The sequence below is a fragment of the Priapulus caudatus genome, unplaced genomic scaffold (assembly GCF_000485595.1).
Source record: "Priapulus caudatus unplaced genomic scaffold, Priapulus_caudatus-5.0.1 Scaffold55, whole genome shotgun sequence".
Lineage (NCBI taxonomy): Eukaryota > Metazoa > Priapulida > Priapulimorpha > Priapulimorphida > Priapulidae > Priapulus > Priapulus caudatus.
Genome location: NW_014577116.1, coordinates 614,583 through 640,105, shown reverse-complemented (window position 1 = coordinate 640,105; position 25,523 = coordinate 614,583). Strand labels below are relative to the sequence as shown.

The 25,523-nt window shown below is 37.6% G+C and overlaps 2 protein-coding genes across 2 annotated transcripts in view; one reads left to right on the top strand and one right to left on the bottom strand.

Moving 5' to 3' along the window:
* The first annotated feature begins 8 nt into the window (after window positions 1-8).
* Window positions 9-6,729, top strand: LOC106821005 (exosome complex component MTR3-like). The gene is made up of 9 exons (XM_014825638.1): window positions 9-227; window positions 1,565-1,622; window positions 2,918-2,996; window positions 3,277-3,451; window positions 4,014-4,074; window positions 4,993-5,078; window positions 5,959-6,027; window positions 6,217-6,321; window positions 6,504-6,729. Exons 1-9 carry the CDS (start codon window positions 90-92, stop codon window positions 6,621-6,623), a joined length of 891 nt encoding a protein of 296 aa, XP_014681124.1. The 5' UTR covers window positions 9-89; the 3' UTR covers window positions 6,624-6,729.
* Window positions 6,730-7,073: 344 nt separating this feature from the next.
* Window positions 7,074-25,523, bottom strand: part of LOC106821004 (ATP-dependent 6-phosphofructokinase-like) — a 28,686-nt gene continuing 10,236 nt past the window's right edge. The window contains exons 11-20 of the mRNA XM_014825637.1: window positions 19,884-20,030; window positions 19,386-19,456; window positions 19,014-19,101; window positions 16,667-16,819; window positions 16,116-16,280; window positions 15,860-15,921; window positions 11,921-12,032; window positions 10,627-10,729; window positions 9,910-10,015; window positions 7,074-9,449 (exon numbers count right to left, since the gene is read on the bottom strand). Coding sequence (XP_014681123.1) covers window positions 9,290-9,449; window positions 9,910-10,015; window positions 10,627-10,729; window positions 11,921-12,032; window positions 15,860-15,921; window positions 16,116-16,280; window positions 16,667-16,819; window positions 19,014-19,101; window positions 19,386-19,456; window positions 19,884-20,030 — 1,167 coding nt within the window. The 3' untranslated portion in view covers window positions 7,074-9,289. The remainder of the gene's footprint in view (window positions 9,450-9,909; window positions 10,016-10,626; window positions 10,730-11,920; window positions 12,033-15,859; window positions 15,922-16,115; window positions 16,281-16,666; window positions 16,820-19,013; window positions 19,102-19,385; window positions 19,457-19,883; window positions 20,031-25,523) is intronic.

The following is a 25,523-nucleotide window of genomic DNA, read 5'->3' as shown; positions in this document are numbered from 1 at the left end:
GCCTAGAACCCCAGCTGTTCACTTGTCAAGGCAAATGATATTTTGTGTCTAACATCATCATAGATATAGAAGAATCTTCTTCTATATCTATGCTAACATCTATGCTAACATCGATCACAATTTATCTAAACGCTATGCCTCTTGATCGAATGAGAATACCGGGTCCAGAAGACTCAAAGCCCCCGTTTGTATACGAAACTCCTTCAGGTGTGGACGTTTCTAACTTGGTGAGTTGGCGCAGTGCGCACAGCCACAGATCTGTCCGTACCGTGACCGTGTCAGTAAACTATGAACATAGATCATTAGATGTTATGGGGATTGGGTAGGCCCTAGAGCAGGTTAAACATTACGTAGAATCAGCCTGGAAGCCCCGGAACAAAATATCCCGGTAAAGTGAAATTACTGGTGGGAAACTATCATTATCAATAAAAAGGGAAACACGGATCTAAAGTCTAAAGTCAAAGAGTAAAGGTTCCCGTTCATACATACGTACATACATACTGTACATTCATATGATACATACATACTAGCTCTAGAACTATATCCCTCTGCTCCGCCGCAGGGCTATAGAACATACCTACTATGGCAATTTCCAGGGAGTATTAAGCAAAGACAACTTTTTGCGGTTAATAACTTCTTTGGTATGCCAAATAAAGCACATTCTCTGCCGCACACATGTCTTAAGAGTTACGTTACTACAAACACTAAAATTAAACCGCAAACTAACGCTTAAATGTTGTACTTGCTATATTACTCGTCGACGAAGATTGTTTACCAACTTGTAACCGCCGTTTTTCGCTAGTGAGCGGGCACAATGTATTTCCAAGTGGAGGGGTGAGCAGGTTGCACGCGGTTGCAAACCGCGCTAGCGCTGCGCAACGAAAAATGGTGGTTTGCAACCGCGTGCAACCTGCCCACCCCTCCACTTGGAAATACATTGCGGTTTAATTTTAGTGTTGGTAGTAACTTAAGACATTTGTGCGGCAGAGAATGTGCTTTATTTGGCATACCAAAGAAGTTATTAACCGCAAAAAAAGTTGTCTTTGCTTACTCCCTGGAAATTGCCATAGTATGTTCTATAGCCCTGCGGCGGAGCGGAGTGCTATAGTGCTAGAGCTACATATACATACATACATACAGTAGTAGCTGTCACATTGGCATTGCGAGTGTCAGTAACAGAGTCAGTAGCCGATTAACGTCTAACGAGTAAGGTAGTGGTACCACTACACTTTTTGCGAAAAATAGCCTTGATCTTTCACAAATTTTTACAAGGCGAATTTACGATTCTTCTTTCCGCGAGTTTACTGTTTGCAATTTTAGTGATTCACTGATTATTAAAAAATGTTCATGGAAGAGTTTCCGAATCCCAAGTTGTCATAATTTACAAATTACATATCATATGGTCGAGTTAACGTAACCTGAGTTGGTGTAACACTAACTCTGTTCAATAGGAATTACTCGCTGTACATGCTACATACTGATTGCTATTTCTCCAACCAACATAATTTTCAGTTAAATTACATCGCTCAGGTGATGATGTACTATTTGTGGTATTGTTTCGCAGGTCAAAACAAATGGGTGCAGGAAAGATGGAAGAAAGGCCGACCACATAAGACCAATGTGTATGTAGCAGGGTTAGATATGATTTTTTTTTAGCCAGGCAGCAGTTAAGTAAAAAAATCAGGCAACAAACTTTCTTACCCAAGCAGTAGCCCAAGCTGAAAACCATATCAGTTCCACTCCCTCCCACCCAATACCAGGGCTGCCAACTCACGCATTTGGCGTACATGAGACTCACGCATGAGGCTAATCTCACGCTCTCACTCCGGGTCTGCTAATTCTCACGCATACAGAAACAAACGGATAAAAAAAATGAAGTATACTCTAGAGCATTTCAATTCACTGAACGGTTCTAGATCTCGTCCTTACTTGCCAATGAGAACAGTTTTATGTAAATGAGTTTCGCCTAAGAAGCTGAAGGAGCATGCAACTAACGTATAACCTGATTGGCTTTGGCAATTACGGATGTAGATAGCTACTTCAGGATGTCCTATGCCATGCAAGAATCATAACATAAGTCATTTTTATACATATTGAATTTGACTGTCACCTTATAAGCAGAATAAAGGACCAAACAGTATAGATCATATAAATACAATTCCAAGCAGGATCTAGTATATGCATGTACCTAATCCATCTAAAGGCAGAACTACAATGTATTCCATTACATACATGTGAATGTTTAAAAACTCACTTTTTAAAAGTATGCACCAGAATGCACGATTTCAAGCTGAAAATGCAAAAGCTCCCTGGTGTGGTAGGCTCCCCCACTCGGTCGCTCCGCTCCTTCACACAATCTCACTCTCAACTCTAACTCAATGTTGCCAGCCCTGCAACAGTATTGCTCTATTGCCTCTCTCCATGAGGAAGCAGCTTGGGCCTCCTATCCCTAGGTTCTCTGGTTCGTTCATTTTAAATTTTGTCGCTTATGCTTTTACACAATCTGCACATCTAACAAAGTATGGGTGGTAATGTATAGTCAACGCTATATGAAAAAACACTTGAACAACTGACCATCGTTTTCAACAGAAATTACTAGTAATTTTGTGCTTTTACTTATATAAGCTACTTAGGTACTTATTACTGGTTTATTCGAACTTTTCGGCAACGAGTATTTGCTGCTGACATTGAGAGCAGGCAGCAAACTGACCCTTATAGGCAGCAAAACTCCTGCCCTTAATTTCGAACGTTAAGATTCACATTCTGAAGTACTTAGTAGTGTTGCTTTAGTTAACTAGAGAGTCTACCTATGTCACCATGCACTCTGCAACAGGTTCCTTGTGTAGTTCACATGTTCTCTCAGTCACCCAGAAATATTGCCTGTAGATTTTTCATTACGATTCTGTTTAAATTGCAGTTATCAAGTGTGGTATAATAAGTCAGGCACAAGGGTCTGTCTACATAGAATTTAACAACACCAAGGTTATATGTGGAGTGTAAGTATGCATTAATCATATCTTGAACTCATAAGTGCATATTACCAATAACATATCAATAAAATGTTGATACAACTAATTTAACTAGATTGAATATTGATACAATGATTGCATAGATGTGTTTATAATATGACCATAAATCAATATTGTGATTGTTGTTATTTACTCATAGACTGCATTGAATTTCATACACGGCATATTATTGACCGCACGCTGTTTTTTATTCCCCCGTGACATCTTCATACATAAAGTAACTACTCATTAATTTACATTCTTGCAGGTATGGTCCACGAGAGTTTGGCAAAAGAGAGGACTTTAGCATGAATGGTCGTCTAACATGTGACTTCAAGTTTGCTACATTCTCTTGCAAGCAGCGCAGGCAACACCAACAGGATGCAGAAGAAAAAGAATTGTCACAACTGTTGCTCCAGAGCCTCTCTCCAGCTGTGTGTCTAGTAAGTGGTCTGTTAATTTTGTGTATGGTAGAATGTCATCATGTAAGGTTGAGTTGTATGGTCAGAGCAATGTAGTGGAACTATTAATAAAATATGGAAGTTTGTTGATGAGAATAAGATTTTTCTTGCATGTCACATGTTCTAGATGAATGATATGTTCTGGATGATGATGATAGACTTAGAGTCATATAAATCACATTATATGTGCACAACATCAATGGCTAATCTGACCGCAGAGTTTTCACAAATGCTGCTAAATATGTCAGTTTATGTTTACAAACTTAACTGCCTTCGGTCAGAAAGCCAACCTAATCTTTCAGTAGCTAATCACTGTATGACATTGCAGACTCCTGACTCAGTGTTCACAGAGACCTTATGTTAAACTGCACCTGTAATATAGTTTCCGAGGGAATCAGCTATTCTCACACATGGTATTCACCCATTGTGTCACCCTTCTGATTATTTCCTGACGTGCATCTGTATGTAGTAACAAACACAACATGAAAGGTAAAAATGTGGAAGTTTACCCCCTGCTCACATCTTTATTTTGAATTGATTTCAGCACAAGTTTCCAAAGGCTCAGGTTGATATCTACGTGATCATTCTTGAAAATGATGGCAGCGGTAGGTATCAGTCATAAAGCTAATGTCAAACGAGATAACACTTTTCCTAACAGCGAAGCATTCACGAATGATCCTCATCACTGCTGTATAGTCAAGTTTCTGATTCAGTGATTTGCACAGATTATCTACTCAATATAATTGTGCTCACATATATGACAGTTGAATTACTGATATGATATTGCAGTTATTTTATAGTGTCACATTTTTTTGCGTGACTATCATGTAGTGCTTATTCCTCGCCGATTGACAATATTACTAAATGTTTGAGGTGTGTCACCAAACTGCATGCAGCGCCCCCTTCGTACAACTTAGGATACCACTGCCACAAGGCTGGTACTATTTTTCAAGTGGGCGGAGCACCGGGGAAATCCAGCGAATGGCAATCCAACGGCCGCGAAGTCGCCGCCGAACAAAACATTAGTAATTTCTATGTTTTGCATGTTTGTTGGTAGACAAATTTAGATGTTTTAAACTGAATATATGCAAACATTTATCAAAGACAATATTCGAGAACTAGTTATATTGGCAAGCATCCGAAAAATTCATGATAAATATTAAATAAACACGTGAACTTAGTTTAGTAAACAGCGTAATGATTTGAAAGTAGTAAATGGGCGCACAATACATGCACTATTTCGTATCATTATTTTATAAAATTTCTCATGAAATAATGGTCAAATTTATAATATCTTTGCAACTTTTTTTAGTACAAATCTTATTACATAAGATACGAGTAACCTGGCCGCTGTAAAACTTGTGGTAAAGCATTAGAAATTCTCACAGAAATCTACTTGTGCCAGTGGTGAATTGAGCCAGAGCGAGAGCGCCATCTGTCGTGGAGTTTGTTGTGTCACTTCTTATAGATTAAATTTTAATGAGGCTGCTAAAATTTACCATTCACCTGTTTACATTTGGTAGCACTTTCAGCGGCTGTGACCTGTGGCTCTCTCGCATTAGCTGATGCTGGGATTGAGATGTATGACATGGTGGTAGCCTGCTCTGCTGTAAGTGACGTAGTAATCAACATGTAACGTTGCAATAATAATGAAACTATTGTTTCTAATCCCATAGCATTGGGAAAGTGTTTCAGTTATCAAATCAAAGCTAGACATGTTTCTGGGGCATGATAATTTGTTATCATAAAGTCATAAAGTCATCAATTTGTTACATTAGTTGTGGGGAAGCTGTAGTTACAACATGTTTTAAGCATTTTTACTCTGACTGGAACTATGTACTGTCTGCACAACCTTGTGTTTATGTGGTTAGTGCTTAACACCTATAAATATAAAATATAAAATATATCTAACAGTTATATATTTAATTTGGTGTTTAACATTGGCACTAAAGACATTTGAAATAAAGTTGTACAGAGGAAAATGTAACTCGACGAAGTCGGCGGGGATACTATGGTTTCATGTCTCTCCAGCCGCCGCCACCGCTCGGTCCGCCGCAGAGAATTTCCCTTCCGCTCTATAACTCGACCCCTAATTGACCTAGCGTGACCAAACTTGGTATACTTTCACATCTTGTGGAGAAGGTGTGCAGAGTACCAAAACCAGGTCACCGCGACCTTTATTTGACCTTTACCTTGACCTTGATCATATTTCCCTTTCGCTCTCTAACTCGGCCCCTAATTTACCTAGCGCGACCAAACTTCGTATACTTACACATCTTGGGGAGAACACGGGGGATACATGTAGTTGGCAACAACTGCCCTTTCTAGTTTTAGTAGTAGTTTATGATTAGACATCAAATACACCTACACTTCAAAATGCTATACATCTAATAGCTTACTTGAGTATAGAAATAAATCTGCTTATGATGCTTAGTATTTTTCACACCTACATAAATGCATCCTTGAAACTACATTAATATCTTTTACAGAGGAAATATTTCAACAGTATACTTTTGGACCCAACAGCTGCAGAAGAGATTGTGCCGATGAAGACAAATGTAAGCTATTTGTGTGGCAACTACAAAGTGCGTGCGTACACGTGCACATGCGTCTAGATTATGATGAAGCATTTAAAAAAAAAACTTATTGTGTGATATTATAGATATTTATAAGTATATAATTCCTGCATAAAAGTTACTGCTTTTGGGATACACTATCTACATTACTTTTATGTACTCTATTGCCAGGAATCTGTCGATGAAGGGGAAATGACAGTTGCATACATGCCATCTCTTAACCAGGTGTCAGGTTTGATTCTGAAAGGGGAGATGCACACTCAAGTCTGTGCTCAGGTGAACTTACATGCACTTTTACACCTCTTAAAAATTACATTCTAAATTGACATGTTATTATTTTGGCTAAAATTCTATTCAACCATTTACTTTAGGAACACATACATCTAACATACCAGATGCTATGGTCAAGAGTAGTAAGTTTTACATAACAATGACAATTGATGTTGATTATTTTGCAGATAATGAAATCATGTTTGGAAGGCTGCAACTTGATCTACCCTGTATTACAGCAGAGTTTAATTACAAGTATAAGAAAGAGCCTAAGTAACGTAGACCTTCAGGGTAGCAAAGAATTATGATGGACTACATTCAGAACACATCTTGTATATATATATTCTCATGATTATCCCGCATTGTATGTCTTTTAATAAACAGAGTCCAGCATGGTTTTTTTCACAAAAGCAACAGTAGATTTTGTATGAATTGGTGTGCACATACAGTTTTCTGCTCTGTCTACTTAATCACACTAATTTTAATATTTAATTTAACCTAATTTCAAGTTAGTTCATATTGTAACCATTACATATTGTTAACGTATATAGCACTGCTTTCTGCTTGAGTGTGCCTGCCTACATGCTCGATTAGTTGCAGTAGATTGGGATAGGAACAGGCAAGCTTCCACATACAACTACTTTTATATTTATAGCAACAATGTCTCACAACCGATGCTAGTCGGGCATTCCATTACTTCACTTTCGTTCCTAATATATTATGTATCACGGACATCAAACAACAAAACTAGGAAAACCTTGTCATTGTACATATGTGTATTCAACATATATTCAAATGTCTCATTATGGCATCATGGTGTGCAGCAACACGTAACATGCAAAGCAGCAATGTTATCATATTTACTACATGAAAAGCCACATATGCACATCTGCAAAGACATTGAAATTTCTAACATAGGAATATATGTAGCCAGCCGATAATAAAACAACTATTAGAACTGGCCATTTTACTAAACAACAACTGGAATCATCAGTTTTTATGCTGAAAAGAGAAGAAAATGAACTATATTATGAATATATATTATGTAGCCGATAGTAAAATAATGATTAAAATGGACCGTTTTAAAATTATTAATGCAATGCCACTTTTTTGAAAGGGGAAAATAAATTGCTAACATACTTTCATCTAAAGTAATTTTTTTAACGGAAAACGAAAACAACTGAAATTGGCATTGCTCTCAACTCGAGAGTATATAATAAATTTAAAAGGCTAAACTTGTAAAATATGCTCATAATATGCTTGATAAATGGTTTACCATTGACAACAGAAAATGTGATATAAACAGTCTGTATGAAAACAATCCAAGCTGACGAGGGCCTATGAAAATCTACGGAGCTTGAAAATGCTGAAAATTAAAGGCCAACAAAATGCAAAATATGAAACTCAATAATAAATGAAGAGGCTACAGTAAAAAAATGCAATAATAAAAGAAAACATTTCAAGGTAGTTGGCTGATTGGAACAATTACTGTAATATAAATAGCTATCTGGTGCTGAGGGTATAATGCTCATAAATAACGTCGGGGTATTCGACTAGGATATCACACTAGCTGGAAGTTATACCTACAGGTAGTGACAGCCAGCACACGAACATGTTACACCTCATGTATAATAACGTGTACCACTATACGTTTCCTCCCACAACAAACACTCACAAGATAAACGTCTGAATCGTAACAAAACCCGTTACAGTTTATCATGTCAACAGACACACGTCATCCAGAAACACGGTGTTTTTCGGCTAAGCGGGCAAGTTGAAACACTGCGGTGAACACATTAAAGGTGATGCAAATTTAGTATGCAGCTTCTCTATAACAACGCCTGTCTCCAGTCATCAGATGGTGTATTTGCAGTGCAGTTGATATGCAATATCACCCAATATGCTGTGGCACAGTATATACAGAGTATGTAATTACTTACATGTAACTGGAGAAAGATTGATACGAATAAAAGCACACATTAAATAGAAAGTTTCCCAGCAAGAACAAAGGAGTGAAGGAGTGCAAGTCCATACTTATATGTTGAAATTAGGAAATCAAATAAAGACCAGACTAATGAAGGACTTTCCTCACTGGCTACAATGTTGAATGGGTAAAAACGACTAGTATTTTTTAAAGCTAAAATTAATACCAAACTGAGATAATTTTATTGCCAGCCTTGGGAAAATTTAAGAAAGACTAACATTTTTAAAGAAAAAATTGGGGGGGGGGAAATAGAAAAGACTTGGCAAAACAAGTAAAATGTAGCGAGATACTAGAAAAACTATAATAGCTGCTCTTTTGTGTGGCGTATACACGTACCCGTCACTTTACGCAAACACAACCAACCAACAACAATAACAACAGTTTGCTTGCATGTGTTTGCACTATTTCTTTCTTCTTCTACTTCTTCTACTTAAATATGCCAGATAAACAAACAGGCAATTTTTGTGAAATTTTGTCAAGGTATAGAACGCTCTCCCATTGTTTTGCTGCAGTTAAAATTAAGGTACATGTATAAGGATGTAATTTACTGAAACATCCTTCTATTCTCTTCCTACGTCCGGGGGGGGGGGGTAAAAGGAAACATGAGTCATCTACGCTCAGCACTAGTCTGTCTTAACGGCAGGTAGAACGCCACATCTCTGCATTTTACTTGGAGGTATGCTCAAATATGATATGGAATAAAATAATACTGTTGGTCTATATGTTCAAAAAAGGCTATGAATACCAACCCGTTTTAAGATTTACAGACTTCATTGAGATCAAGTTTACACATAGACCTGAATAGACTTCCCTCAGCTTCATATACAACTCTGTATACCTGTGAAAAACGCACCGAAGCCACACTGAGGTACACTCCTGGTTTGAAGGTGACATGAAGTGGATGGCACTACCACCAGATAACCCTAGGACTCGTGCTCAGCATAGATAAACCCAGTTTCCCATGTCGGTGGTAGTTCTCTAGAGAGAAGTTCACTTCGTTTCGGTTTCAGATTCTTCTTCGGCGTAGTCGCTCTCTTCGGCGATGTGGGCGAGACTAGCGGCAGACTTCTCGTAGACAGCCGTGTGTTTGGCCATGATTCTCATCAGAGCTCTCAGCTTCATCCACCACTCCTCCTTCGGGATACGATGCCTGCAGAAGACGTCAAGCAAACAAATAGATGGTGCTGATGGGGTACAGTGCGAGGCGTGACATATGGTTGCATATTTCATAACGTTAGCATGAAAAATGAGTTTTTAACTGTCTGTCGCGATTCTTGAGCCGGCGAGATGCACGATTTCCATAAAGAACTTGGCGTTTGCGTGAAATTGCATAATTCTTTACTCGGAATTTTTAGTTTATCTTCGACTGCTATACACATTGTCAAGCCTGTTGGTTTCTGGCTCAATTTCATAATTTAATCAACAAATTTGTGTAAAAAATGGGAATATTCACCAAGAACTGACAAAAAGTCAAATATTTACTGTGAAATGTGAACTGTGGTACCCCATTATGACCCCCCCCCCCACACACACACACACTATTCCGTTGTGATCAAACAGTGCTCGACAATTTTTCCCTTTATTAAATCTAACCAGCTCTTCTAACTTACTCGTAGTCTGTCTCCTCAGCAAGATCTTGTATGGGAGTGAAGTTGATGTGCCGTTTTCGCATGCCAAGCAGGACTGCACTATCTCTCTGGTTCGTGTACACAATGCCTGCAAGACAACTTGTCTCTCAATCAACACTGAACACACATGGAAGTAATGGTCAATTAATCACTCCTCTGTATTTCTTATGTAGTAACTGCTTGTGAATTTACATTTTACAAAATGGTCTACATGGGTTTATAACAATAAGTGATATCGGAAAGTCCAGCTGTGTTATTTAGGTCATAGAAAATAGTGTATTAAATGGCCGAGGCACGCTTAGAAAAGTACATGATTAATGTAAACACTCGTGCGTTTCTAGTTTTTGCATTAACACAAACATTGCAAAATATCCCAAATGACCACAATCATATTCGTAAATGTTTCTGTAAATAGAAACGCACCTGTGAATTGAAGTACGATATGTTAGTGAAGAGAATTATAGATCAAAAGCTAGACTATAGTACTATCGTAACCATGTTATATATAGGCAACTTATACCCCCTCTTATCTGATCTCAATATGGCGGCGGGGACGTTCCGATATGGCTTATACTAGCACTAGGCACATGACGAATTACACAGTAACTATATGATGCCATTTTTAATTCGGATGATAGGAGATAACAAGTGCAGAAAGGTTCGTGATTCAGATCAAAAGAAATACAGGGTAATTCTCACCGTCGGCCGTAGTGTTTGCCTTGACCTTTGCATTCATCCAGTCAAGAGCACGGCTAGCCAGTTTTGTACCCATGTTGCGGTCAAAGGGACTAGGGGATCCTCCCTGCAATGAGGCAGACACTATAGCAGTAACTTCACTATGTCATGCACTTGTCATCATGCACAAAATCATATATACTGTCAGTGTTGTGTTAGACATTGCATCTACAGATGGATTAAAACGAGATCATACTGTTAACACAGTGTGCAATGTATATCTGAGAAAACGTCCACTACACTGCCAACTGTGTGCAAATGGAAATAAAATATGAAGGCTTGGTGAAACTGACCAATATATTATTGCTGCGGGTAACTTCAAAGTCAGTGCCCCATTACTTGACAGAAATTCTATACACATGCACACATAGACCCACACATAACCACGTACGTGATCACATGTGCACACACCCACACGTACAATTTTAATGAAAGTGTCAATGACACTGTAGCTCACCACAAAAAGGACACAAATGAGTGAGTAAGAAGAAGTCAGTTTTAATTGAGCAACCATCGACGTACATTATAGAACCGATTGCCATCTGTTTATCGCAATAATAATTTATAAACCAAAATGAATCACAATTTGTGACCATTGATGGCGCTACACCTGCTTTGTAGCGATGGCGTTCGAAATAAATAGGCTATGCTGCGTTCCGACATGTTTTGTAAATCTTTACTCTAATATAGACGTTTTATCGGCAGGGTGGAGAGGAAATACCAATTTTGCATTAAAGATATTGTCAATGAAATCTTGTAAAACGAACCAGACGAGTGTGAAACCACAGACGGTTTGTGTTTATATAATATGCTAAATAATTGCCAAACCCTACCTAATTTGCATATTTTTTTTTTAAATATCAAAACCCCTAGCCTTTATTCATTCACCTACCAAAAATGAGCAAAATCCGCTGAACCTGAACTGACTAATGGCAATTTCCATTTTTTCCAAAAAATCGCCGTGGCTCGACAGTACGACGACTGACTGGCTCCAAAATAGGACGTTCCATATGGGAGCATAGCAGTAACAACTATACCCAATTTCAAACATGTGGGTCAAACGGTTCCTGAGTTATCGTTGACCGAAACCAAATGTTGACGGACGGACGGACGGACGGACGGACGTACGACAGCTGACGACCCATGGCAATAGCTCAGCTTGACGATGTCAAGGTGAGCTAAAAATATGTGAGTGCACGCATGCATGTGCATGTGGCTGTATATATATATATAATGTAAGATGAATTAACCAACATACTTGCTGCATGTGGCCTAAAATATTCATCCTTGCTGTGAATATACCCTTGCCTTCTTCACAGTACAGTCGGTGGATGAAATCGGTCGTGTAGTTAGAGTTGGCATTCTCATTCCTGACTCAACAAAAGCCATATCATTAGTACTACAACTGAAACCAATACCATACAGTGTAGGGCTACGCATATGGCCTGCTTATATGACCCTGTCATAGTCTCTCTTTAATGTGATAGTGTAGCCTCTATGTGCGGCTACTTAGGTGTGGTGTTTTATCGGACTGTGAATATGAGCTGGGGTATTATTTACTACTTGTTTGGTTAAGGTTAAAAAATATGCATAAATGATATCTAGCTTATATAGTAAACAAATATTAAAACTGAAATGTAAATTAAAGGCACGGAGAAACTAGATTTGTCTATGTACGTATATTGTTAAACTAGATCGTAATGGCTTGGTGCATCCCAGCTTGCCGTTTGCGCAAATAGTATAACTATATTCCTTCTTACAACATAAAATAAACACAACATGGGCTCAGAAAGTGCTGCACTTACACAATTACCATGTTTCTGCAATCTCTACTATGCTTATGAGATACATAATTCCAATAATGTTTTCTTTAGTTTCAATAAAATAAGGCGCTGTTATTTTTAGGTAATATATTGATTTGATAGTAATAAATTGTCATAAACACATTGATTACGGAAATGTGGTGATGATAAAGAGGCCTGTACAGTATTAATCACAACAGAGAAAGCGATTTGCATAATATCACAGGGAGGGGAAAAGGCTCGTTAACAAGGGAGCACAGTGGAACGTAGAAAGGTAGTAAGAAAGATTTGGAGATGGTGGTTAGTAGAGAAAATCCTTGTATTATGTGAGGTGTCACGAAGTGACAGTTGGTAGTAGTATAGTATAGGAAGGAAGGTATATAGAAGGTAAAGCAGGATAGCCAGTGAACATGTTAACAGATACAGGCAGGTGCAACTAAGAGAGCAAGAGCGAGGGAGAGAAAGAGAGAGAGCAAGAGCTGACGAGATGAGAGCAAGCTTCCAGAGGAAATAGGAATATTTATAATTCCAATTTAAATAGGAATATCGTTTTTATTATGCTGCTCTCCGGCAAACTAGAGGTTGATTGTTACGTAGTGTTGTCAGAAACAATTCACCACCAATTTAACTTATACAAGAGGCAGTCCACGTGAGATTGGTTACGTGTAATATCTCATTCGTGAAAACCGTCCATTGTAGGTAATTATAGTAACGTATTTTTATTGGATAAATCTGACGCGTCTCATCATTTGATGGTAAACGGCTTCGTGTCAAGACGTAAACAAGATTGGTTTTCCAGAAATCAACTCACACCATCGTGATGCTGGAAAATGTTGTTAGCATAGATACAGCACAAAGCATAAAAGTAGACGGTGCTATTTAACCACACTGGTCTGTGCAACATGCTATACTGCCCTAACGTCACCAACGAGTTAAAACCTCTGCATACAACATGTTCACATGCTTTCAGCATGTAAGTGTAGCACTACAGGTATTGTCATACACCACAGAAGCTAACTTACTTCGCTCCCATGTCACATATAGTGCTTGAAATACCAATAAAAGTAATCTTGGAGAAAGCAGGCAGTAAGTTTAGTATGTAAGATTCCTGTTCAAGTTTCCAACAATTATTGGCATATTTTGGTGTTGAATGTAAAAGGGCTGACTACACTTTCGTCTGTGATTCCAGTATGCAACAATAATATATAGACCCATGAAATGTTTGATTAGAGGAACATTTACATATATATATTATGGAAAAATATAACATGGTCAATAGAATATAATTTTATAATTATATTTGAAAAATGTACGTATGTAGTTTACTTGAAAATTTATAATAAAACCATTTTGATAAAGAAATAGACAAAACGGTATAATTATGAATTATTGTTAATTATTTCTTGTGATATTTGTTTTTATAATTGTTTTTTGACTTCCAAATTGTAGATATATGTGGGTTACCTACAACTTGGACCATCCCAAAACGGTAGTCTCAACTGATAACGTTTTACGTATTGCAAACACTGCTCGCGTGCTTTATTGGATTAAAGTACACGCAAACAATATTGTTGTTGTTTCGACTCTACACAGACTGTTGAAAATGCCATCTAAAAATGCTAGTCTGTATGGTCAAATTCAGTGAAACAATGGTGCCTGATTGCAACGGGTGAGTAGATTTCATATGACCATGAAAAAAGCTTCTGTTTACCTTATTACATAAGTTTTCATTTCCTGCACTGCTGGCTTTCAATTTAACTTTAAATTTTACATAAGACCATTTGAATTACATTATTATGTACAGCTTAATTATTTATTGTCACATTTAAGGGTTAAGACATCAAATTAAGCTTACTTTCCTTCTAAACGGTTAAAAGAGCACAAAGGCTTTCTAGTCTGATGTCTAAGTCTGAGAGCTGACAAGCAGCAAGCCATAATGAAAGTGTCAATGACACTATATAGCTCACCTTGGGTGTGATAGAAGAGGGAGATGATATTTAAAATTTGGCAAGTGTTTCATTTATGACGTACCGAAATGTGATCAAATGGCCTTATTCCCCGTTTTATACTAATAGAAATTTCACTGTTTTGTTTCAGGATTAGTTTTGATGCGAAAATAAACGTTTCAGATCAGAAAGTCTGAAATCTGGACGAGAGATGGCGCTACGCCTAAATGATCGCCATTTTGGTTTTCGATTATCGCACAAATAACAGCAATAAAATATTCCAGTCAAATTACTGTAACGAAGAATCTAAAACACAATATAACATGTAGGTATGATTAGGTTGGTAGGTATAGGTAGGTAGGTAGGTAGAAAAATGTAACAAAATCGAATGAATCTAGATGGCCATTTTCATTTTTGCCAAAAAGGGGGCGTGGCTCAAAAGTAGGTCAACTGGCGTGCCCCAAAATAGGACGTTCACATCTCTCCCATAGGAGTAACAACTGTATGCAATTTGAAACATGTGGGTCAAACGGTTCTCAAGTTATCGTTGACCGTAGCCAAATGTTGACGGATGGACGGACGGACGACGCCCCGTGGCATTAGCTCATCTTGACGATGTCAGCGTTTATTGCATAGGACAAGGAATCACCTCACAATAACTAAAGCGTACATGCACCCACATGAAATTCAAAAAAAATATATGTGGGTAAACAGTTTGTATTTAAACTATTTTAAAACTGGCCATCACAAAAAAGCATTTAAAAAGCATTTAAAATTACAAATGTAATCTGTATTATGTTACCATAGAAGGAACTTACCAAGACTTGAGTTTTTGTCTATTTTTAGGGGTTTAAAATGGATAAACCTCGCAACAAAAAGCCTATATTTGTTTCCTGATTGCATATATATAGGCCTAAGTAATAGAGATAACGATATGATTTAAACAAATTTCACAATTTTGTATTGAATAAACATCGAATAATGAATTATAACTTGTTTTATCATAGAAAGAAACTGTTAATTAATCGAGCCGATCGCTCCACTGTGTCCCGGATGTGTAAACATAACTGTGGTGCTACGTTCGTAAGAGAAAGTAATTTCGTTTAGATTTTGAGAAGAAATGTTATGAAAGTAGCAATACAAATGAGTTGTAGTGAATTTTTGCAAAATATGCAAGCTCACAGTAGATATATATATGCATTTAGCTACGAGGTTTATCAACTTTAATTAGTTTGGGATTCTTGAAGGTGCATCAGATACTGTTAAATTGACAAATTATTTTCAAAATAAGTTCATTTGAACTGAATGGAATTTTCCACCATGTTCAACCCTTTATTACAATGCACGTTATTTAACTACTTCTTAAGCTATCATGAAGATTGACAATGCGCAGCAACAGGACCAAAAGCAAAATGATTTTGAGATCAGCAAATACAAAAAGTAGCACACCTGAGAATAAGTCCTCTTTGTATCCCCTGATCCATCTTATGGGCTAAGTGTCTGACATCATTCTGAAATATATAAATAGTGCTGTCTAGAATGTCGCTCTAAGAATCAAGTTACGTGAACCTAGCTCAAAACCTTTAATATACATTTCCTTATTCCGAGCATGTAAAATTTTTCAAACTGACAACATAACACCGCTGTGAATATGTAACGTGTGTAATACTGGACATTTGTTAATTAATTCTCTTAATGAACACACCCTCAGATCTTCAATGGTGAACTTCTCCTCGTAAATATAAGCAGCATCAGCACCACCTGCCAGACCAGCCATGGTGGCTAGGTAACCACAGTAACCACCCATTGTCTCAATAACAAACACCCTCTTGCGTGTTCCCATGGCAGACTGTTTTATTCTGTCACAGATCTAAAACAATAATTTTAAAGTGTGAAAACGTTTTTCCATAGGATTACTCTGGTATATTAAATCGTACGCAGACGAAAGCCCATAAACCTCAACTGTGCAACCCCAGAGTCTGCATAGAGATGTCCTAAAAATATGTAAATCACATTCAGAAAAACACGATTTTTTACTAATGTATACTTTTACTTTTTGTCCTATTTTATAGTTCTTTTACAGTCTAAACAGGGCCACATGCAGTCTCAATCAAGGTACAGCTACACACAAGCATCTAAACTCGTCGAGTCAATTAATTCAACAGTTAATTTATTATTTATAACACCATCACATTATTTATAAAAAAGACAATTAATGTCACCGCGAGCGATGACATTTCACTGTCATCATTTTACCTCTGCGATCTCGTTTAAAGCGGTGTCTGCACCGAGAGAGAACTCGGTGCCTGGCACATTGTTGCTGATCGTAGCCGGAATCATCACCATCGGGATGCACAACTCCGGATACTTGTCTCTTGCATCAGCTATCTCCTGCAGCGACCTATAGGCCTGTGAACGATAGCAAGTTACTTACATAATCTCAATATTAGATCAGAACATGAAATTCAGATTTTGTTGCACCCGCGCAGAGGGCTGGTAACAGGTGTTTTTTTACCAGCCCTCACCATAATTTACCAGCCCTCAGAATTTTATATTTCAAAAACAAAGATAAGACTGTTTCACTGACCCTTGGTTGTCAGAAAATTGTTGTAGTGTGCGGCATCGCATAGTAGCTGTTGAACAGACTATAATGCAGATCGTGAATTATGTCCAAAGTGTTTGTGTCAATGTCATGTTTCACGCTTGCATTATTGATTTCAAATATGTAAAATGTTGATAAATTATAGCGTGATATCCTTCAGGTAAAACAGTAATGTAGGCTATATTTGCTTATTAATGCTATAAATAATGAAAGGGTTAGGGTTAGGGTTAGGGTTAGGGTCAATGACACAAGTTTTGATGCGAAAATAAATGTTTCAGATCTGAAAGTCTGAAATCTTGACGAGAGATGGCGCTACGCCTAAATGATCGACATTTTGGTTTTCGAATATCGCGCAAATAAAAACAATAAAATATTCCAGTCAAATTAGTGTAACAAAGAATCTAAAACACAATATTACACGTATATAGGTATGATTGTAGTTGTTGACCAGTTAGACAAAATAAACGTAATAGGACGTTGTCATCTCTCCCATAGGAGTAACAACTGTTTTGGGGCTAGCCTTACACATTCACATACCAAAATTTAACAAAATCGAATAAATTTAGATGGCCATTTCCATTTTTGCCAAAAAGTGGACGTGGCTCGAAAGTAGGTCGACTGGCGTGCTCCAAAATAGGACGTTCAAACCTCTCCCATAGGAGTAACAACTGCATGCAATTTGAAACATGTGGGTCAAATGGTTCTTAAGTTATCGTTGACTGTAGGCAGACACTGAAATGCATAGTGAAATTGCCAAAATCTACCTAATTTGCATAATTAAAAAAATAATTAAAACCTGTATGATATGTTTTGACGCCAGTCCTCATTCATTCACATACCAGAAATGAGCAAAACCTATTGAACCTGAACTGACTTGTGGCCATTTCCATTTTTGCCAAAAAGTGGACGTGGCTCGAATGTAGGCCAACTGGCGTGCTCCAAAATAGAACGTTCAAACCTCTCCCATAGGAGTAACAACTATATGCAATTTGAAACATGTGGGTCAAATGGTTCTTGAGTTATCAGTGACCGTAGCCAAATGCTGACGGACGGACGGACGGACGGACATACGACGGACGATTGACACCCCATGGCAATAGCTCATCTTGACGATGTCAAGGCGAGCTAAAAATGTAGATACTCGCTAACACGGCTGAAACCACCGGCTCGGAGGGCTTTTGCATAATTAAAAAAAAAATCAAAACCTGTATGATATGTTTTGGGGCCAGTCCTCATTCATTCACATACCAGAAATGAGCAAAACCCATTGAACCTGAACTGACTTGTGGCCATTTCCATTTTTGCCAAAAAGTGGACATGGCTCGAATGTAGGCCAACTGGCGTGCTCCAAAATAGGACGTTCAAACCTCTCCCATAGGAGTAACAACTATATGCAATTTGAAACATGTAAGTCAAATGGTTCTTGAGTTATCATTGACCGTAGCCAAATGTTGACGGACGGACGGACGAACGCACGGACGGACATACGACGGACGACACCCCATGGCAATAGCTCATCTTGACGATGTCAAGGCGAGCTAAAAATGTAGATACTCGCTAACACGGCTGAAACCACCGGCTCGGAGGGCCGGTGTTTTGTCAGTGCATGTTACAGGCCCTAAAAATTATTTGCCGGCATATGCCGGTGGGCCGGTGCTAATTTCGCGCCATGTTATAGGTACTTAATTCCACATTTTATCCTAGTGTCTTCAGGTCATGACAGGAACTACTGTTGCGGGCCAACAACTCTTGTGAGCCTAAACCTTATGTAAATAATCGTGGTTTTGCTCACCACCGTACAGTTATAACTAGGGGGGCAAGTTGTCGAGGACTCATCAAAACCTGGGTGGTTCACGTGTGCTAACAAAAATCTGATTGTCCCTTGATGTTATACAACTCTTGTTGAAATGACTAATACCAGTAAAAATGGCCACACTGAAATATTGTGTGAATAATGAATATGCCACCAGGATGGCTTTTGTGACTTGCTAGTAGGCCTACCTCAAATCCTCCAATAAGTAGCAAGCCATCCAGCTTCTGCTCCTTGAAACGCTTTGCAATTTGGGGTATGTAGTTGCTGGCAAGAGTCCTGCAGGAAATGTTTCATGAATATTACGTGATATACGAAATAACATTTTTAATATGACAGACTTTAAGATTTGGAGAAAGAAGTCGAAAATTTTAACGATTTATGTGTTTAACAATATGAAAACGTTTTCCAAATTAAAATCGTTATATAAAGAGGATATTGATACAAATATTTTTTTACCAAAAAAACCTGTGCAGCATCACCATCCACTATGACTAATGAAGCTATTAATCAAATTCTGTTAATCTTAAATTCAAATAATAAATATTGTTTCTGTATATTACCGCTTAGTTCCTATGTATGTACCACCTGCTCCAGCCCAACCATGCAACTCTCCCCATGTTATTGGTTTAATCTGAAATACACAACATTGTACAAAGCAACATATTAGATAAATAGGTATTTTATCATTATATGCTGACATCTGAACAAATCTTCACATATACGATTAAAAACTCAGGTGGTAAGGCTTCGTCTGCCTTTGCATAAAAATTAACAGCTGAGCCATTCTCATAAGCTAGGAGCAACAGTAGTGACATGTTCTTGAAAGTTAAACTTCTGTTTTGTAATGTCAGGAATGTATTGGTTAAGATTCTATATAGCACATCTAGTATGGGGCAATATCTAATGCATAGCACATGGGAATTATAAAGCGCCACAAGAAATCTTTCAGTCACAAAGCTCCAAGAGAAATCTTTCACAATCAGAAAACTAAGAAATAATCTGAGACATGTGGCATGCTTATATGTCAGCCGCTAATTCCTTGTGTCACAGTGACGCACCGTTCCCTGAGCGATGCCCTCCACTCCATCGTGCAGACCGATGACGGTGTGGCCCTCAAACATCGCCAGTCTGGCAAAGGAGCGGATGGCTGGGTTCATGCCACACGCGGGCGCACCGATGCACAGCACTCCCAGCCTATGAGACACCTGTCAGATAACAAACGTGGTCAAAAACGAACGGCGTTCAATCGGGTGACAAACAAAAACAAATAGAAGCGATGAAGCTGGGGTAAAGTGTGATCACTGAAACATATTACCAGCAGTGAATCTGTTTTTATTCACTCCTGATATTATAATATATTATCAAGAGCATATATTATACAGCTACACAGCAAATCTCAGTGTTATGCATTGAAACATGTTATACAACTTTGTTAAATACGAGACATAAAAAGGCATATTATAGTAGAGAAAGTATAATCCCTTACACACATGACAATGTGTTTCAAATAACGTATATTACATAATGTAGACTACAACTGCACTCTCATTTAATAAGCAATCACAAATTCAATTGAACCAAGAATGTTATCCATATCGTCCAAGTTTTGTATGGCTTTCAGCATTGGTGTAAGCATTTTGTCTTCAACTTCTCTGTAGTAACAATTCTTCCGAAAATAATTCCCTAACAGCTTGATAGCTAAAATATTTTGGCTAAAAAATATTATATTGTATAAATAGCTATAGAAAAAACGTTAGAGCAGTGCCTTTTTTGTCCATATTAGTATGTAACAGTGTCTAAGGGAATATTCATTAAAAGGTTAGCTTCGAATCCACCCAAGTCACATTAAAGGTAACAAAAAGTACAGCAATATGTCACCCAGTAGCACACGTGCTAGCACAATGTGCACAAGCAAAATTCTTTGGTTAAATTGAAATACTGTGTTTAAAGATCCCACTTGTAAGTCTTGATGCAATATTAAAACACAAAACGCTCTCAATTAGCCAGAAATTAGAAATGAAATAAAACATTTATAGAACCTGGTCATCGCAGTTATATAATTGGACAAGTGATAACAGTAGGTTTATGCAAGTGGCAGCACAAAAACATCATAGCAATATTATTGCAAATGGCATGAATACTGTATGTAACATGTTTTGACATTTTTCAAAATGAAATTATAGCTTGTTAATTAAATCTTAATTGTTATGAGAGAAAAGCACTGTCAAAGAAAATTATGATTGCTCGATGTTCAAGGTCGCCAAAATGTTAATGCAAAAAAGATAATAAGTAGGAATTGTTATGAAAAGAGCAACGCAATTAGTTTTCAAGATAAACGTGCTCACAGCAGGTTTATCTCAACGTTTTGTTGCAGGTGGTGCAATTTTAGAGCAACTGAGCATATATAGTGGTAACTGAGGCATTCTGACTTCGCAAACACAGTATTTGTCTTTTAAATATATCTGCACAGGCTGTGAAACGAACAAACTACCAACAGCACACTAAAATGTGACTGAAACAAGGTACTCGGCAATTTGCAAAATAATAAGAGCTATAATTCCCATACAGGAGATACAAAAACAGTGAGACAATAATAAACCAACCCAAGTAAATGCATAAACTAATATGAGCATACTGCAAGAAGTGATGGGGCAGTGAGTGGGGCAGTGCTTTCCATAATACTGCATTAGCATATTACAACATATTGTGAAAATATATAGATTTATAGATTAAACCTGAGAAAAATCAATAAGGTCTAGGCCGTTAGTTATCATGTCAAGCTCACAGTGTGAGTATTTGTACATTTTTGTCAGACATGTTTCCTGTATCAGTAATCTATCTACAGTGCAGATCAACCATAATATTTTCACCGAGGCAAATTCAGATATGCATTAAAATGAATGCAAAAAATCAATGCAATTTATTTGTATCAGCATTGTTTAATCTCATAAAAGTTGTCATTGGTTTTGAGTAAATCAATCAAATTTCAGTGTAAAAGATAACTGCAAGCTTGAATGAAATACTGTCTAGATAGGTCCACTGGACACTGTCCTGAAAAATAACTGAAATTTATTCTTAGATCCATTAATATTTGCCATTTTAAACATTTTATACTCCACGTTCGAATTTAGCATGTGTTATCCCTAATATGAACAGAGTAGATTTATTCCTTTTCAATACAATGGTAAAAACAGACAACAGATGATGCCAGCACAAATGCATATTGAAGGTAAAAATACTAGTGTTCACCCAACCTTTCCTTAATGCTCCAGAACAAATTTGCCTATAAATGTGGAAAGCAACGACTGATCTGAGATATAAGTGGTTCAAAAAATTGTCTGGTTGCTGTAAGATTTGAGTGCTTTAAGATTTCAAAGGGTTGGTAGGTAAGTAATATGTTATCTTCCGAATAATTTCTGTTTAATAGACAGAAGAACATGAGAAAAGTGTCATTCTTAAAGTATGTGAAGCATACTTAAAAACAAGTAAAATATTGATTTTTAATTGCCATGATATTGTTCAGCACAATGAAATAAACAAAATTTCATTCTCTAACATATTCACTGAGTGGTTGGTTATAGGTTACAGCGAGCAGACAATGTTTTGGACCCAGTCTAGTGCTGTACAATATACACAGATACATGACATTGCACGGCCACAGAGCAGCCATGAAGAAAGCAGGTCCAGATGCCAGCAGCTATATCATGCAAAAGTACACACACGCACACACAATAACTCACGCACGTAAGCCCCTGAAAGGCGAAATGTATTATGAGTAGCAGCAATGCGTAAAGAACCTTCTGAAAAGTGGTGTGACAAGGATGAATGATGACAGGAGTGAAGGATCACACAGAGTCTACAGGGTTAGATACATCATAAGGAGAAGGATGAAAGGCTACCATCACCATACCTTCCCATCTACTGGCTGCAAGGTCCGCGAGGCATCACATTATGGAAGAAAAAGAGCATGTTGAATTCGTATATATTCACAAAGCACACTTCTTAGTGACATACAAATCAGATCCTGTCTGAATTGTGAGATATATTATGTGTTATATCCGGTATACTATATACAGGATGCGAAATAACCCTCAATCATGTGGTAGTCAAACAGACTAGTAGATATAAATACCTAGTATAGTCTTTAGCAACCTTACAATTAAAAATATTTATAGCTAGCACATACTGTTAAATTTGCATAATCCTTGATAGCTCCACACTATGAGGCATACACTAACATTTTAAGTGAGAACTCTCTAGAGCACAACGCACACACCCGAGCGAAACACGAAATTTTGTTTTCCAGCGTTTCGCGTTCTGCTGAGCGAGCAAGCGCACACAGCTGAGCAAAACATACAGAAACACTGCGCACAGCGCCGCTGTCACATGACATCCAAAATAGCCATCCAATGGACATCCAATTTTGTGTTTCATGTGATATTTTTAAGGATATTGATTGGAGACCTTCTGTGGCGTTTCGCTGTGTAGCAGAACAATTGACGCACACACCCGAGCAAAACATACGCTCAGGCGAAACACGCTCCGCAAATCAAACATTGCTTGTTCAGCGAAACACGCTCAGCTGAGCAATGTTTCTTGTTTCGGGAATCCGCACACAGCCACGAACATCGAGCGAAACATGTTTTGCTCCACGTTCCGGTGTTTTGCTCGGGTGTGTGCGTTGGGCTTAACTGGTCAACACCCAAAATCATAGTTGGATAGGTTCTGGTGCAGAAACCATCTTTTTAATACAAACAACTTTTGTAAGATCACACTTCTGTAATAAAAGCCACCAGCTTTTTAATAAAATTAGTTTTTGCTACAAAAATGGTTGAGCAGTATTACAAAAGTACTGACATGATCTTATTACAAAAGTGTTGAATTCATACAATAGCTGTGGTTTTTTATTTCAAAAGGGTTTCTCCAGAAGCTATTAATTTGTTTTTACTAAAAGTGGTGAGTTATCACAAGGCTGGTGCTACATATGGTTTATTAAATGTGAACTGACAGTAATCAACTGGGCTAGTTGCTGTTGACATCTACTTATCAGTGAACAAATATAATAGTTTTAAACTGCAGGACTACCCTGAATTTCGCACCCTGTAATTATACCAGTAATTATTATAAGCAATTAGCACTGTTAGCATACAGGCTCAACATGCTTATCCACCAACTCTGCAAAATAGAGCCAGATGATTAAAATACATTAATTGGCAATCTGAAATCAAAATTACCTGATCATTATTAAAAATTATACTATCAGGCAACAAAAATGTTTAATGCTAGTGATGCTAGCATATAAGCTATGTAGCTAGTGTGTATATATTAGTGTTGTCAATCGGTTGTAATTTCGTAATCGATCATCGGTTGGACCCAAGTAACCGATGATCGGTTACAATCGGTTACTCGGGGTGTTAAATTCCTGCGTGTGCGTAACGTCGCGTGCATGTACGTGTGTGCATGTATGTGCTTGTTTAGCCCTGTTTACTGTTTGTTTTGCACTGTTTACTACTATGTGTATAATACATGTATGTTAATAAAGGATAACTTGTATAGTAGCGATGATATCTCTGATTCTCATCACTTTTCCAAATTTTCTTATCAAGTTTTTTTTTTTTTTGATGAAATCGATTATGGATTTTGATAACCAAGCACTTGGTTTGAGCCACTGTTCAACCGATGATCGAGTATAATCGATGATCGTGACATCACTAAGCGCTTGGTTCGAGCCACTGTTCAACCGATGATCGAGTATAATCGATGATCGTGACATCACTAGTATATATATACGTACCTTACACATCTCTTTATTCTCGATCAAGTATTGTGGTGGGTGAATTTTGCTCAATTTTCGGTAGGCTGCCAGGTTGTTCATAAAGCTCCTAGATTAAAAAACCCGCAGAAATATAACTCTTACACTGCACTTCTAAAAGAACACATATTGTTTAATTGCACGTATAAACATTAAGCATTTCCAATTATTTGCATAATTTACAGAACATGCACAATTGCAGTCAATGCAAGTCTCATGACACCTTATTAAATCATCGCCTACACCTTTCACAGGCCTGCTATATTAGTTCCACTAGAAAACCATACTGTACAGTATGATTTACTAAGTCTATAATTGTGTTTATTGTGATTTAAAGTTTGATATGGTATAAAGTTTTAGTCGATAAAATACGGTTATCACTGCCAAGAAACATTGTTTACCACCGTGACGAATTCAATCCCTATAGTATGAATGACTCAAGTATATATGGTAGATCTTCCACTTACTTTCCACGAAGTCGTTGTGCAAGTTCAAAGTTCAGCTCATCCATGGCTTTCTGCACAGCTTTGGTCTAAAAAATTATACAAGTATATATTATATACGTACAAATACTATTAATAAAAAACAACTACCACCCTTTTGCCCAATTTTCACCCACGTCATAACAATTTCAAGAAATACCACTCATTAACATTACATTTGAAGCCATATTTATACAACCAAATTAAAATGATGTCAAATATTATTTATTTATATTATTTCAGTTTCAATTACAAAATATCTCAAACACACAAGTTTTTGCCAAGTCCTCCATTATACCCCCGTCACACCAGGCCCCGATCCCACTACGCTCGTACTACGCTCTAAGAGCGTGGTGGAAACGCGTAGAACGCAGTATGAACGTCTATGGACGTACTGCGATCGT

Excerpts from the sequence above, each read along its gene's own strand:
- LOC106821005 (XM_014825638.1), top strand. The coding sequence starts at position 90 with ATGCTAACATCTATGCTAACATCGATCACAATTTATCTAAACGCTATG. Across the intron at positions 228-1,564 it reads GTGTGGACGTTTCTAACTTG|GTCAAAACAAATGGGTGCAG; the intron begins GTGAGTTGGCGC and ends ATTGTTTCGCAG. Across the intron at positions 1,623-2,917 it reads CGACCACATAAGACCAATGT|TTATCAAGTGTGGTATAATA; the intron begins GTATGTAGCAGG and ends TTTAAATTGCAG.